At 37.2% G+C, this 13,734-nt stretch overlaps 1 protein-coding gene across 6 annotated transcripts in view; it reads right to left on the bottom strand.

The window, feature by feature from the left end:
- The window catches only part of BANK1 (B cell scaffold protein with ankyrin repeats 1), a 325,865-nt gene extending 313,837 nt beyond the window's left edge, over positions 1 to 12,028 (bottom strand). For 5 of the 6 annotated variants that reach the window (XR_009008463.1, XM_057547401.1, XM_057547404.1 and 2 more), the window contains exon 1: positions 11,549 to 11,735. Coding sequence is in view for 4 of the 6 variants with exons in the window: in XM_057547401.1 (XP_057403384.1) it covers positions 11,549 to 11,618 (70 nt within the window). In the remaining 2 variants the exon portion in view is untranslated. Of the gene's footprint in view, positions 1 to 11,548; positions 11,736 to 11,934 lie in introns of those variants that run through there. The other variant, XM_057547406.1, reaches the window with a different exon arrangement.
- Positions 12,029 to 13,734: the final 1,706 nt, after the last annotated feature.

Below are 13,734 nucleotides of genomic sequence, written 5' to 3'. Positions count from 1 at the left end.
CTCAAAATGAGAAAAATGTTCTTTACCCATTAACTATTTTTCCTAAAGACAACACACAATTCACATATAGAAACACAGCATTTGTTTTCATAACAGATCACAGGTTTCATCAAGTTCAGTTTGTAGTGAATACCCAGAGAATCATGTGTTTGAGATATTACAGTGTTTAATGTAGTGTTGAGAAAAATTAAACAGGAGAACTGAAAGAACATTTATATGAGGCTCTCAATCCTGAGATTCATATGTATGTGACACCAGAAGTGCAGGGAATGAGCCATGTAAACACATTTCTTCTAATAAAAGTGAAAGCTGAATACCAGCTTATGCTGAATGTAAAAATATTTGCCTTTTGCTAAGCACCTGTTATGAATGCTCCAGGCACTTTACACACAGAATTATATTTAATCATCATGATCCTAAAAAATAGGGTGTTACCCATTCCAGACATAAAAGAATTGGACCCTAGATAAGTAATCTGTTCAAAGTCACACAAGTAAGTGACAGATCCCATATCTGAGTTGATATAGATAAGATATAGATATCAGTACAGATAATCAACCCACAAAGGTGAACACAACTTGTAGCCTTAGTTATCATGTAAAATAACATTTATCAATGTTAAATTGGAAAAATGTATAGGAAACAGGTGAGAGATTAGGAAATCAGTTTCATCTATAATACAAATAAAATTTTTGATAAATTGTAAACTAATATTCTATAGGCATATCCAAAGATCTATCTTAAATTCCTTTTAAAAAGGCATTGCGTGTCTTTTTTAAATTTTAATATCTTATACAGTTTAATACTAATAAAATTTCAGATATTTTCCTTCTCATAATTTCAATGCAGAGGTCACATTTTTCCAATTAATGATTCAAGGAACTAATTTTGTGATAAAATATTACCTGGAAAGACATTTCAAATATAGAAAGTAATGTCTTGTTACATTTGTTCACAGAAGCACATAAGGAAAGTTCAACCTTCATGTGGTTGTAACATGAGTGAGTGGAAAGTTTCCAACTTTGTCAATTGATTTAAGTAACCCAAGTTACTATATACTTCTGAAACCTAGGACCTTTTTCACACAGAATTTTCTTCCCAAATTAATCCAATAGAATATTTAAAAGAATTTAAAGTTGTTTCTCCCCAAATCAGTATATACATATAATGCAATTCCAAAGAAATGAAAGGCATCTGTTTTTGTTAGTGCAGATCCAGCAACCAGGAGACGGCTTATAAACCAGAAATTCTTAGGGTCCTGACGCCAGTGTGTTTTAGGTGCCAACATCTGGTTCAGTGCCTTCCAGATTCCCTAGCTTCCTGATGGTGATAAGAAAGCAGTCACCACCCCATTCGCCCCTACCCCCCGCTCCAGCCCCCCACCCAAGCAGGACACTTAGGAAAATTGTCCCAGCCTATTTCCAAACTCCTTACATCAATTATGTAAAAACTCAATTCCCTATCTTAAAGTTCTTTCTGCTTAAAACTCCTAGATTATTTTCTATTAAATGCTTCTAAACTACGTGTTACACAGCATCCCAATTGTTTCATGGGAAGGAGAAGTGGACAAAATAATCTTTAAATGCAAGTGGAAAAATAGAAGAATAAATATCTATTAATAGCCAAGAAAATAAAGGAAAAGGAGATTTCTTGGGAGAACTTTCCTTAGCAGATATTGGCTTGGGAATAAACAAATACATTAGTAGAACAGAACACTCCGAATGCAAATTCCAAGATATATGAAAATTTGCTGTATGGCAATGGTGGTATTTCAATTCATTTGGAAGAGTAGGGTTCCTTTAATAAATGTTGATTTCTCAATTGGCTGCCCTTATTTAAAAAAAAAAGAAAAACTTAAGTTGGATTTCAGCCTCATGCTATAAACAAAAATAAATCCCAAGCATACTACACGCAACTTTAAAAATTTAAATCTTAGAAATAAAATGTAGAAAGTGACATTGGTCATTTAGGGGTTTACAAGACTCCTCCAGCCAAGACAGGAAACAGAACTAGGAAAGAAAATATACGCATATTTGAACCAATGAGCATTAAAATATATTCAGTGGCAACAAACCCCATAATCTAAATCATTTAGAAAGACTCAGATAGATTAAGAAAAGTATCTGTGATCCATAAGATAAAGTATATAATATGATCTTACAGTATGATCTTACAATGTGCTCTTACAAATTATTAAGACAGAAGACATAATAGAAATATGAGTAAATGATATGAAAAATGCTAGTTAAATTTTACCTAGCATTAAAATAATAATGAAATGTCACTATTAAAATACCTTCTGTGGGTGGGCATGAATGGGAAGAGGGTCTCTTTAAACTGCTGGAGGAACTGTGAATTATGTTACCATTTTTATGACAGTTATCTGGTAATATTTATATAACAATATTTTATAAGGGAGAAATCAAACCTTTAATGGATGTCACTGGGGTTTTTTTTGAAAGCTTAGAGCACTGCTGTCCAACAGAAAATACAATAAAAGTCACAAATGCTAACCACATATGTAATTTTAATTTTGTAACAGCTACATTTCAAAAATAAAAACAGGTAAAATTAATTATAGTAATATATTTAATTTAATCCAATAAATTCAATATATTTTTCAACATGCAATCCATATAAAAATGACTGAGAGATTTTATATTCTACTTTTTTGTACTAAATCTTTGAAAACTAGTGTGTGTTTTTAGATTTACAGCACGTCTCAGTTTGAACCAGCTGTATTTCAAGTGCTCAAGAGCCACATTATCTAGTGTATACAGTGTTAGGCAGCATGGTACAGTGTTTTTTGCCCATCAGCAGACAGAAAGTATGTAAGATTTCACTGATCTGACATCACAGAACAAATCTGCATTCTACACCCTTGTCAGGGAATGCAATTTTGAGCTCACTGTCATTTATTATCAAAATCTTCTATGACACAACTAACATGTAACAAGAACTGTCCAAATTTATAACTATACCAACCTGCTTGAATGTGCTTTTATTTAGCAACATTCAGTTACGTGGATTCAGACAAGAAGAATACAATTGGATAGACTTATGTAGGGCTGCTGTTTTATCAAGTGGGTATGACAAAAAGAGGTGGGTGGGAGTTGAAGCATATGCAAAGATATGATTGTTAATAGTGATGCACTGATTCCAATTTGGATAAAAAGGACGGGATGATCAATAAAAAATACAGCTATGGAATAATCTAGCATTGAAACAAAGTTTCTGTAAAAAGAAATATAAGTTATTTTCCATTAACATTGATGCTTAGGGAGAGAAGGAGGTGGGGAGAGGGAAAAGGAATGAAGGAGGAGAAGGAAGCGGAGGAGAGGAGGAGGAAGAAGAACGCTGGAAACATGGGAAAAAAGAAGGAAAGAAGTAAGGGAAAAAATGAAACAGAATATTTAAACACATAAGAAAATCTGTACATTAAAATGTGTTCCTAATGGAATTTATGGAACTTGTCTTTGAAAGTTTTCACAGGAGAAAATCTCCTTTGGTGTAGTGCTATCAGCTTTTGAGTACAAATAAATCATTATAGCAGCACAGATCTTAAAACAAAAAATAAATACATAAATAAAATTCTTTCCTTGACCCACATCTCCTGCAGTGGCTACTTTCTTTCTACACTCTGGCAGCCGTGCTTTAAAAAGTTGTCTACATGGCGTCCACATCCTCATCTACCTTCACCCTTCAACTCACATCCCCTCTACTAAAGCTACTTCTCTCTCTAAGGTCATCTTAAGTTTCATGGTGCCAGATCCATTGGCTAAATTTCAGTCCTCAATTTACCTGACCTATTCAAAGAATTTGAGTCAGTTCACCACTCTTGCCTTCCCCAAAAATTTTATTCTTGAATTCTTGCCATTTTACTCTTATTTTCCTCCTTTTCTTTTTAGCCTCTCCTCAATCATATTGGGTAACGCCTCTCGCTCTATCAATGCTTTAAATGTTTGCTTTACATGGTTCTTTATCCTGGGTCATCTTTTCTTTCTACTCTAAAGTCTTTTATTCGGTTATCTTATTTACCGATGCAGTTTTAAAGACTGTATTTTCCCCAATTTTATATCTCCAGCCTGAACTGCCTTTCTGAGCTCCAGATCATAATATCAAATGTTTACTTGACATGGCTACTTGAATATTTCCCAGATATCCCAAATATAACATACACAAAATTGAAATTGGATGTTCTCATGCCCTTACCGTTTCCTCCTGCTCTTTCAATCTTTTCCATTGGAGTAAATGACAGCTTTATGACCCTCCAACTTTTCCATGCCACAAACCTAAGATTGATTCTTCACATCTCTTCCCCCCTCAGGCTCTATATCTCCTACTATACCACAAAAAGTATGTAAGTAATAGTTCTTAATAAACATGTCCACTTCTCCCTGTATTTTACTGGTTGATAAACTCCTAATTGTTCAAAACCTTTCCATTGTTGACCTCTTCCAATTCGTTGTACCAAAAGCAGCTTACATGATCTTTTTTTTTTTTAGGTTATAAATTCTCTTTTTATTTTCACCTTTATTGATTTAGAAGGTGATTCAGAAGAAGAATAACCTTTCATGTGATCGTCTAAAAACCAAAATCTAGTGATGTCATGCTTCCGTTTTAAAACTCTTCAATAGCTACTCATTATATTTACTTAGGGGACTTTTCTCACAGATTTATGTAATTTAGTTTCCGTTTACTTTTCCAGCTTCTTCTTCTGCAACTCTCCCCGTTGCTCATTATAAGACTGTGAATGTACCCTTGTCAAAACTTGAAAATCTTTTATCATTCTGAGCCTAATTCCTTCATCTACATCACTACACTTAATTGATCGCACCTGAACTTCATTAATTTGTGCCTATCTCCCCAGTTTGGTAAGGGCACACTGAATTTAATCTTGTTTTCCAAGATGATCATTAACCCCATTATTAACATATCATCTGTAACTTAATGAGGATACTAAACTTTCTACTCTATTACTAAAAAAATATCTTAATCAAGGACCAATCTCTGAAGTACAATGCTGATTACACTGCTTCAGATTGATATTAATCCACTGATAGTGTGTATAAAGTTTTCACAATTGCCTGTCAGTGATGCTATTTTTCATCATATGCTGGGAGATTGCAATAATAACCAGTAAATTATGCTGCTTTTGTATCTTCTCTTCCTTTTTTACAAAGATAAATGTCATAAGCGTCCTCTCTGTGTGCCTCAATTTAAATACATTTTAAAAATGTCAGAAACAGTATGCTGTAAATTTTTCAGATAAATCAAAACACAGAATTAACAAAATATAATAAGTCTATTGCTAAATTTTATAATTAACATAATTCTGTAACTATAGTACATAATGCAAAACTCTAGACTTCTTAACAGTGCTTAACTCTTATAATATTAACCTTGGAATGAAGTATTTCCTCACCAACTATAGAGACTGAAAGACAGTTTAGAGACAAAAATAACTGCATGCAGTTTCTTCAAATATCAACAATAAAGCTAGAAAACTCCAAATATTCTTATCTAGAGGACCACAAGACTTACTCATAAGGCACCCTACTTTCAGCACATAAAAGGAATAGACCTAATTCTCAGATTGTTTAACTTTCAGTGGAAGATGCATAGAAGACATCACTTTAACAATAATAACAACTTTCTAAAAGAGGAGAAGCTTATGTGAACAGGAGTGGCAGTGTTTGCGAAATAAAGGTATTCTAAGCCAAACTCTTTTTTTCCTCCAAAGAAGAGAAACTCATTCAAATTAGTCCATGTAAAGAGAAGGTCATTGCAAGGACACCACAGGCATTTCATGAACAGACAATATCAGAACAACAAGTGCAGCTGGGTCTTAACTTGGCCTGGAAATGGAAAATCAGAAACTAAGACTCCTCCCTCTGTCTTTCAGTCCTCCTTAATTATCTCTTCTCGTCTTCTTTCTAATTATCCACCTTGCACATGAGTCAACTAGCTGTCATCCTCTACTGTATATCATCAAACATCGACCTTCCACTGACAACAGTCTCATTATCTCTTGTTTGAAAGAAGGGCTTTGTTGAGTCCAACAGATCTTTAAATGTGTGTGCCCAGACAACACACATCACTGGTCATTAAGCAGTCCAGGGACTGTCTGCCTTTGAATCAAGTGCCTATTCTTGGTCAAAGTAACTGCTTCTGGAATCTGGACTATCCATGGTTCTACCCATTTTACGTAGGTATGGATGGACAGGATATGATAAAGGAAGGGTTTCTGGTCCTCTGGTCTACAGAGAAGTGCCTGGAGTAGTGAAAGTTCTAAACTCTTACTGAAAAGTAATGAGGAGGGCTTCCCTGGTGGCGCAGTGGTTGAGAATCTGCCTGCTAATGCAGGGGACACGGGTTCGAGCCCTGGTCTGGGAAGATCCCACATGCCACGGAGCAGCTGGGCCCGTGAGCCACAATTGCTGAGCCTGCGCGTCTGGAGCCTGTGCCCCGCGACGGGAGGGGCCGCGATAGAGAAAGGCCCGCGCACCGCGATGAAGAGCGGTCCCCGCACCGCGATGAAGAGTGGCCCCCGCTTGCCGCAACTGGAGAAAGCCCTCGCACGAACCGAAGACCCAACACAGCCAAAAATAAAATAAATAAATAAATAAAATCAAGTAAAACTTTAAAAAAAAAAAAGTAATGAGGAAATTAAGGAAATTATCTCCTTAATTGAAATCAAAGTAGATTTTTGCTTCAGTTTTACCTCACTCACTTTCCCAATTGTGACCCAATAGTTCACGAACTGTATTAAACCTGTAGTTGTCTCCTGAGATTTTTTAATTACATGGCTCTACTAAATCTAAATAAAATGTGATTGGCCAATGTAGAAAATGTATAAATTTTAGGGATTCTTCATACAGTCACAAGAAATACTCTACAACAGCGGTCCCCAACCTTTTTGGCACCAGGGACCGGTTTCGTGGAAGGCAATTTTTCCACTGGCTGGGCAGGGGGCAGGGTGGTCCAGGCGGTAATGCGAGTGATGGGGAGGCAGGTGAAGTTTCCCTTGCTCGCCTGTCGTTCACCTCCTGCTGTGTGGCCCAGTTCCTAACAGGCTGCGGACCACTAGCGGCCCACGGCCTGGGGGTTGGGGCCCCCGCTCTACAATGCATCATTCCAGTTCCATGACTTTATAGAATCCTACCACTTTGATATGATTTGTTTCTCCGTATCTTTGATGTTGGTGTTTCACCCTCCACCCCAGCCCCTAAAAAAAAAATTAAAAGTTTAGAAAAGTTTTTTTTAGGACATGAAAGAACACAATGAATTATTAAATGTTTTCATATGATTATATGGAACAATATAACTTCTTGTCCAAAGTAGGCACTAATCCTCTGATGCTCTCACCTATCAAGGTAATAGGATATCCATATAAAATGAATTCAAAGTAGAAACATAATAAATGGTAGCTATTAAAAGAAGGCCAAAATTTCAAGTGGTCTGACACTGTTTTCTTCTGAAAGTTAGACATGATCCTACGGATAAATTCAAACGAAAAGGGAATGAGGATATTGATCCTGACCAAAGGATGAGGTTTACACCTCAGCGTAGATCATGACCAAACGAAATCAGGCAAATGAAATTCTAAGTCAGGAACTGTTCTTACACTTTTCAGTATGTCTTCCTTATAAAATGGAACACATAAAACATGAAGCAATGAGAATTACTAATATGGAAAAGAGGTACAGGAGCTTAAAAGAAAGGAAAATATGGTACATAGTTAATATGATAAAGCAAAACTTACTTTAATAACCTGGAGCAAAGAAAATCTTATAAAAGACCACAAGGCAATGATGAATTACTTCTCATGATTACAAAGGGAAGTGGTCTTTCTGGACTATCTCAACTTGGAGCACTTGGAAGCAACAAAGATATTTCTGTTCAGTGGTAAAGGTCTAAAAGGCTCATTATTTTTCTCTGAGTCAAAAATAAATACAGGAGGGTATAATTCCATACAATATCTGTTATTTTCACCACCTGGACTATTTCAGTGTCTGCAGTAAAACTTAGATACCATTCTTTATATTTAAAACAGGAAAGAATTACAAGGCCATATAATAACTTATTTTTAAATAATAACTTCCAGAATGTTTGTCCTTCCTATTCTTATTTCATAGTTGTCTCCAAAATTACTATAAGATATTCTATAATTTATAAAGAAAGTAATAAAATAGCAACTGTAACTTAGATGATCGGGTAACAGCCATTTAAATTCTCAAAACATGTGATTTATATTTGGCAGGAATGATATTTTTACATTGGATTTTTTTTAACCCAACAGTAAATACTTTGGTAAAACAGATCTTCCATCTTCTTATAATTTGATGAGGTATCCCACAATTTTATGTTTGATGCTTATGTTTTTCACATACATTTTTTTTTTAATTGGGTCACAATTGGTACTCTGTGATATGGGGAAATAAAACACACTCTCATTTTGTCCTCTTAAATTCCCATTTTATTCTTTCCTGCAACTGCCCTAGTTTAAACCCTTTTAATCCATGTATCCTTAGTTATTCTCATTGTGGATTCCTTTTTATTCTCCTCTCAGAACTATTAACCACACTATTTCCCCAAGATTATGACACTATCTTACTACAGGAAGTCACACTCCCAAACTTTTCTGGTGTGGGAGTTTGATGGCTTCACTCTTTTAAGTTTTTCCCCAAGTCATCATGAGGCAGTTTCTCAATAAGAACTCTATCTTTTACATGTAAATATGACACTATTGACCAATGACCAAGGAAGTAAAACAATAACTAACACGTATCAAGCAATTACTCTTTGCTATGACACCCTGAAAAGCACTTCACATGCATTTTCTCCTTTAATCCTCAAAAACATTCTTTCAAATAAATGTTGCCTTTGTACCCACTTCTGCTTTTTTAATGGACCAGTTGGGATAATGACAGATTTATTTATTTATCCAAGATCACAAAGCAGATATGCAATGAAGCTGGACTGGATTTGAAGCAGTCTGAGCCCAGAGGCCATCATAAGTAGGGCATGATCACCTATAGCACGTGTTCAGATACATGTGGAAAAAAAGGTCCCTCTGCTACCCCAAGTACGACGCCCAGTATGCTGTTGTGTACGCCTGAAATCCTAAGCAAGTAAATATTACAGAATTATCCCATATTAAAGTAAAAAGGCCCTGAGAGAGCTACCTCTCTTTAAAATCTCAGCATAAGTAAGCTTATCAGAACCTTTCTCGCTGGTCTGAAGAAAGCAAGTTTTACCAGCCATTAGAGTTAAATAAGGGTATTTCCCTGGTAGGAGAAATGTAGGTTGTTGGCTATGTTGGAAGACTGTAGTCAGAGTAAAAAGCTTCAAATCTTCAAGAACTTTAGGACACAAAGGAAAGACTTAGACAAACCGTGTTTCTCACAAGCAAAGATTCAGTCCATCAGACCACAGTTTTCAGAATGTCAATGTTCAACATTTAGAAAGTTAACATATTAAGATGTGAGACAGGACAGATGCTTTCTGCTTTTAACCTAACAACTGATCTCTCTCTTCATCAGAGGCATCAAATAATATTAATAAAAAATACAAAAACTATGGGGTAGGGAGCAATCTGTGCTTTAATAAACAGTCCTTATTGAAGGTAGCAGTTTAAATTTAAACAATCATTAGTTTTGGAATAAAACAAAGAAGGAATTTCTCTTTTGGACATTAGTGGACAGCATCTAGTTAAACATAAGCCAGAAAATAAAGTCTAAATGGAATTTTCACCACTGTGCATCATTTTCACACTGTCTTAGTTCTGGGTATCGTATCTTTTCTGCTTCCATTAAAGGACAAGTTGGACACTCATAGATTTCTCTGATGGCAGTAAACACAAGATATTGTCATTACAAATACACAATACACCTAATGCTAGAAATATAATCTTCATAGGCATGAAACTGTATTTACCACTTTAAACTGTGTTTGCCCATTTTACACTCATATTACTACACAAGTCTTGGGGGTGGGTAGGTAAAGATTGTTGGTGAAATGATGAACGGGATCTTCAAATAGTTACTGGTTATGGGACTGTGGGCAAATCACTCCCTGAGTCTCAGTTTTCTCATGTCTAAAATGAGGCAGTTGGACTAACTGATCCTTAATGTGTCACATCAAGCCAAAGTCTAAGATTCTGTGGAGACACTTGCCCAAAGCAGAGACAGAGGTCACACGGAAAGGTATCCGTTTTAAAAAAAAAAGGATTAATCAGAACTAGTTCTTTTAGAATACTATTCACATCTTAGGAATGGCATGGGTTAATAACAAAAAGATAGCTCAGTATAAGAAAAGTGTCATTACCTGAGCCAAATGAGGAGGCAAATGAAGCAAGTAGTAAATACCATATTGGAAGGACCAAAGGAGATGGGGGGAAATGCATGGGAGGAAAAGGAATACTCAGGATGAGACAAAAGTTGGTTCACATCACTCCAGCATTATTCACAATAGCAAATACCTCAAAGTATTACTTGAGGATTAAGTGAAATAATAGTCATGTTCTGGCTAAAGTGCTCAATCTAGAAGTTTGAAACAAATTGTAGCTGATTCTATTTAACTAAATTGTTCAATTGAAATTAGAAAAGAGCTAACCTGCTCAAGGTTCAAAAGACATGGCTGGTTTATTTACTGAAGGATTAAGATGTAATTCCTTTCTTGTCATTTCCATTGCCACAAATACCCCCATTTTAACTGAAAAGCAGTCTTTTAAAATTTATATATGAAAAAAAAAAAACACTTGCCAAGAGAAACAGCTAAAGCCATAATTTCATTACTTAACAAAATGCTAATTAATAAGCTATGAGAAACTCCATTCAGCAAATTAACAGAATTTCACTCAGATTTTCTTATCGCGTATCTCAGTGTGAACATCTCCAGTAATCTTAATATCCAAGTGAAGCCTTTTCTTTTTAATTTTCAAAACTGAACACTTTTTATAATCATTATACAATTCACAAATGCATTTGACATACTTCAAAAAGGAATGAAAACAAGTGCCTTAACTTCCGTTTGACCCGTAAATGCATTTATGTATTCAACCGAACGGACTGCTTTTCCTTTCAACAAGTTAAGAAAATCTGTGTTTCGAGGAGTTTTTACAGAAAGTAACCTGTCTGATTAGCAGGTCACAGGCCAAATTTACCGGATTGGATTTTGGGAGACCCGGCAGGTAAACGGGCGATGCTACCAAAGGGCAGTTTTGCCATGTTGACAGAATTTTTAGGCTGATGCATAACTCTAAAACACGTTCCAAGCTGATTTTAGAAACTAGAGGAGCCTGTCCCGGGTGCTCTGGAAAGTTCCAGCTACTCAGAAAATGCGGCACCGGCGGTGGCACGCCGCCCAGACTCAAGGAGCGCTCCCACCGCGTCGCGTCCCGGTTCCCCCCGCAAGGAGCCCGCGACAGAAGCCGGCTGCGCGGCGGAGCGGCAGCCGTGGTCCCGCGGCCGCGAGGCGCACAGTCTCCGCGCGACCCCGGGGCGGGCTGGCCTCCCTCCGGCCGCCCGGCCGCGCGCACACCCACCTCGGGGCGCTGGGCCGCCTGCGGGCCATTCCCGACTCCCGCCCGCCCGGCCCGGCGCTGCTGCCAGCATCGCGGCCGCTGAAGCCCGGGCGCCTGGACAGGTGCCCGCCGAGCCCGGCCTCTCCCGGTCTGAGGTTCTCCGCGACCTGGTCTCCGGGCCCCCGACCGTCCTCAGCCCGCTTCCCACTGCGGCCGAGGTCCCGGAAACGCAGCCCCGGGGCGCGGGCCGCAGGGCGAGGGCTCGCGACGCTGGGCGCCCCGCGGAAGTGAAACTGCTCAAGGGCTTGCTCGGGCCTCCTTTTTAGGCCTCTTTGGTTTCTCCTAACATTCTCTGGTCCTGTTCCCGCCTCATCTTTTCACTCAGGGCGTTTTTAGAGCTAGGTTACCTGTTCCTGTAGCCCTTCTTGTGCCATTCAAGGGCTTCCACGATGCTCCCACTTCCAGGAACAGGGATACCAGAAGTAGACACTTGCTGGAAAAGGGGACTGAGAGATACAGACATACAGATATGGATGTATCAGTAAAGGTATAAAGATGTAGATGTAGATACATAGTTGGTTTTTTTTTGTTTGTTTGGAGGGTTTTTTTGGTTGGTTTACTGTTTGTTTCTGATATTGCATTGCCCAGAAATTTTAAGCTAGAGCCATAAATTATAAAATGATTTTTAAATCCTATGTAAAATTTATTTCCTACTCCTGCTCCAAGTCAGAACCGGGCCTAGTAAAAAAAAATAAATAAATAAGTTATGGATCTAAATAGGTCCTTTGTTTGTTTGCTTGTTTGCTTTAAAGACTGTGAAATACTCAAGAGTTTCCCCCAGAGCCTTAAAATAAATGTCCCTTCTTCTCTCAAGGATCTCTAAATTAGTAATTTACGTTCTGAAGTTAAAAATATTTTTGAAGATCAATTTGAAGTTTTGGTAATCGTTCATGCCTAAATGTCCCTCTCCCTCTTTTTTAGAAAAGAAACCTAGGAGAGAGGCTTGTGAGCAATTATTTATCTCACAAAGTCTCTTTTAGAAAATCAAGTATCAAAGTATCAAAATGTTAAACTTTTTTTCACATAACTGTACTTTTTTACATTTTATACCATAATGAAGTAAACTTGGAGAAGTGTCAGCAAATTTTGAAAACTATTATAGGTATCTTTATCGTCTTTCCAATTGTTCCTTTAACCTCATTATTAACTTTAAGTTGATTTCCTGTATTTGAAACAATGGAGCAAAAGATTTTAGCTAATTTATGAAATAATATCATATTGACCTGTTTACTGTCTTCTACAAATGCCTGTTTACCAACAGACCGCAGTACAATAAGGTAAAGACAGAGAGGGTTTGGATTGCAGGGTGCATATAAACTCTTGGTCAATAGTTCCAGGAATTCAGTTCTCAGGAAAGCATAAATCTTCTTAAACCAAGCCATTGGGGAGACAATGCCCTAAGTGATGTATCTTCTTCACAAAAGATACTTTGACAAAGATTTTGAGGAGAAAGTGATACACACATTCCAGCTCCTGCTCCCCTGTTACGCTCCACATCTTCAAAGGCATCCCAGTTTGTTCTACGGAAATACACAATGCTCATTCCCTCCCTGCACACAAAGATTTGCAAAGAAGGATAGTCTTTAGATAGCAAACTGTATCTGTCACATGTCTGAAGAACCCCCGACTGGAAGTCAGAAGGCTGCGGATGCCATCTTGACTCTCCACCTCGCTATCTGGACAAGCGGGGCAATTCTCAATATTTCTGAGCCTTGCATAATCTCAGCTAAATGAGGAAATTGGAATAATTATATTCGAGTCTCTGCCAGCTATACAATTTTATGACGCCATCTCCTCTAATACACATAGAAGACTTACAGTACATAGGATAATTAAGTACGTTTTCAGATGCTCACTTCCACAATTTATATCCATATGATCCTGGTAAATGGAAAAATGAAAACAAAAATGTGTTTAAAATTATGGGCTGTTTTTTAAAACTACTTCATTGGTTAAGACTTTGTGCTAGAAAATCTTTAAAAATCTTCTACTAAAGTTCAAAAATTATTCTAGGTTTGTTTTTGTTTCAGGTATGGAATGAGAACATAGCTCTTGTTCAAAAGGTATGAGGTAACAGCTTAGCCCCTTTATTTATTCGGTCACTCTTGTTTTATTAATGTTGCTGTTAACAGCTACTCTGTTTTGTT

This window comes from Balaenoptera acutorostrata, chromosome 5 (genome assembly GCF_949987535.1).
Source record: "Balaenoptera acutorostrata chromosome 5, mBalAcu1.1, whole genome shotgun sequence".
In the NCBI taxonomy this organism is placed as follows: domain Eukaryota; kingdom Metazoa; phylum Chordata; class Mammalia; order Artiodactyla; family Balaenopteridae; genus Balaenoptera; species Balaenoptera acutorostrata.
This window is presented reverse-complemented; position numbering and strand designations above follow the sequence as displayed.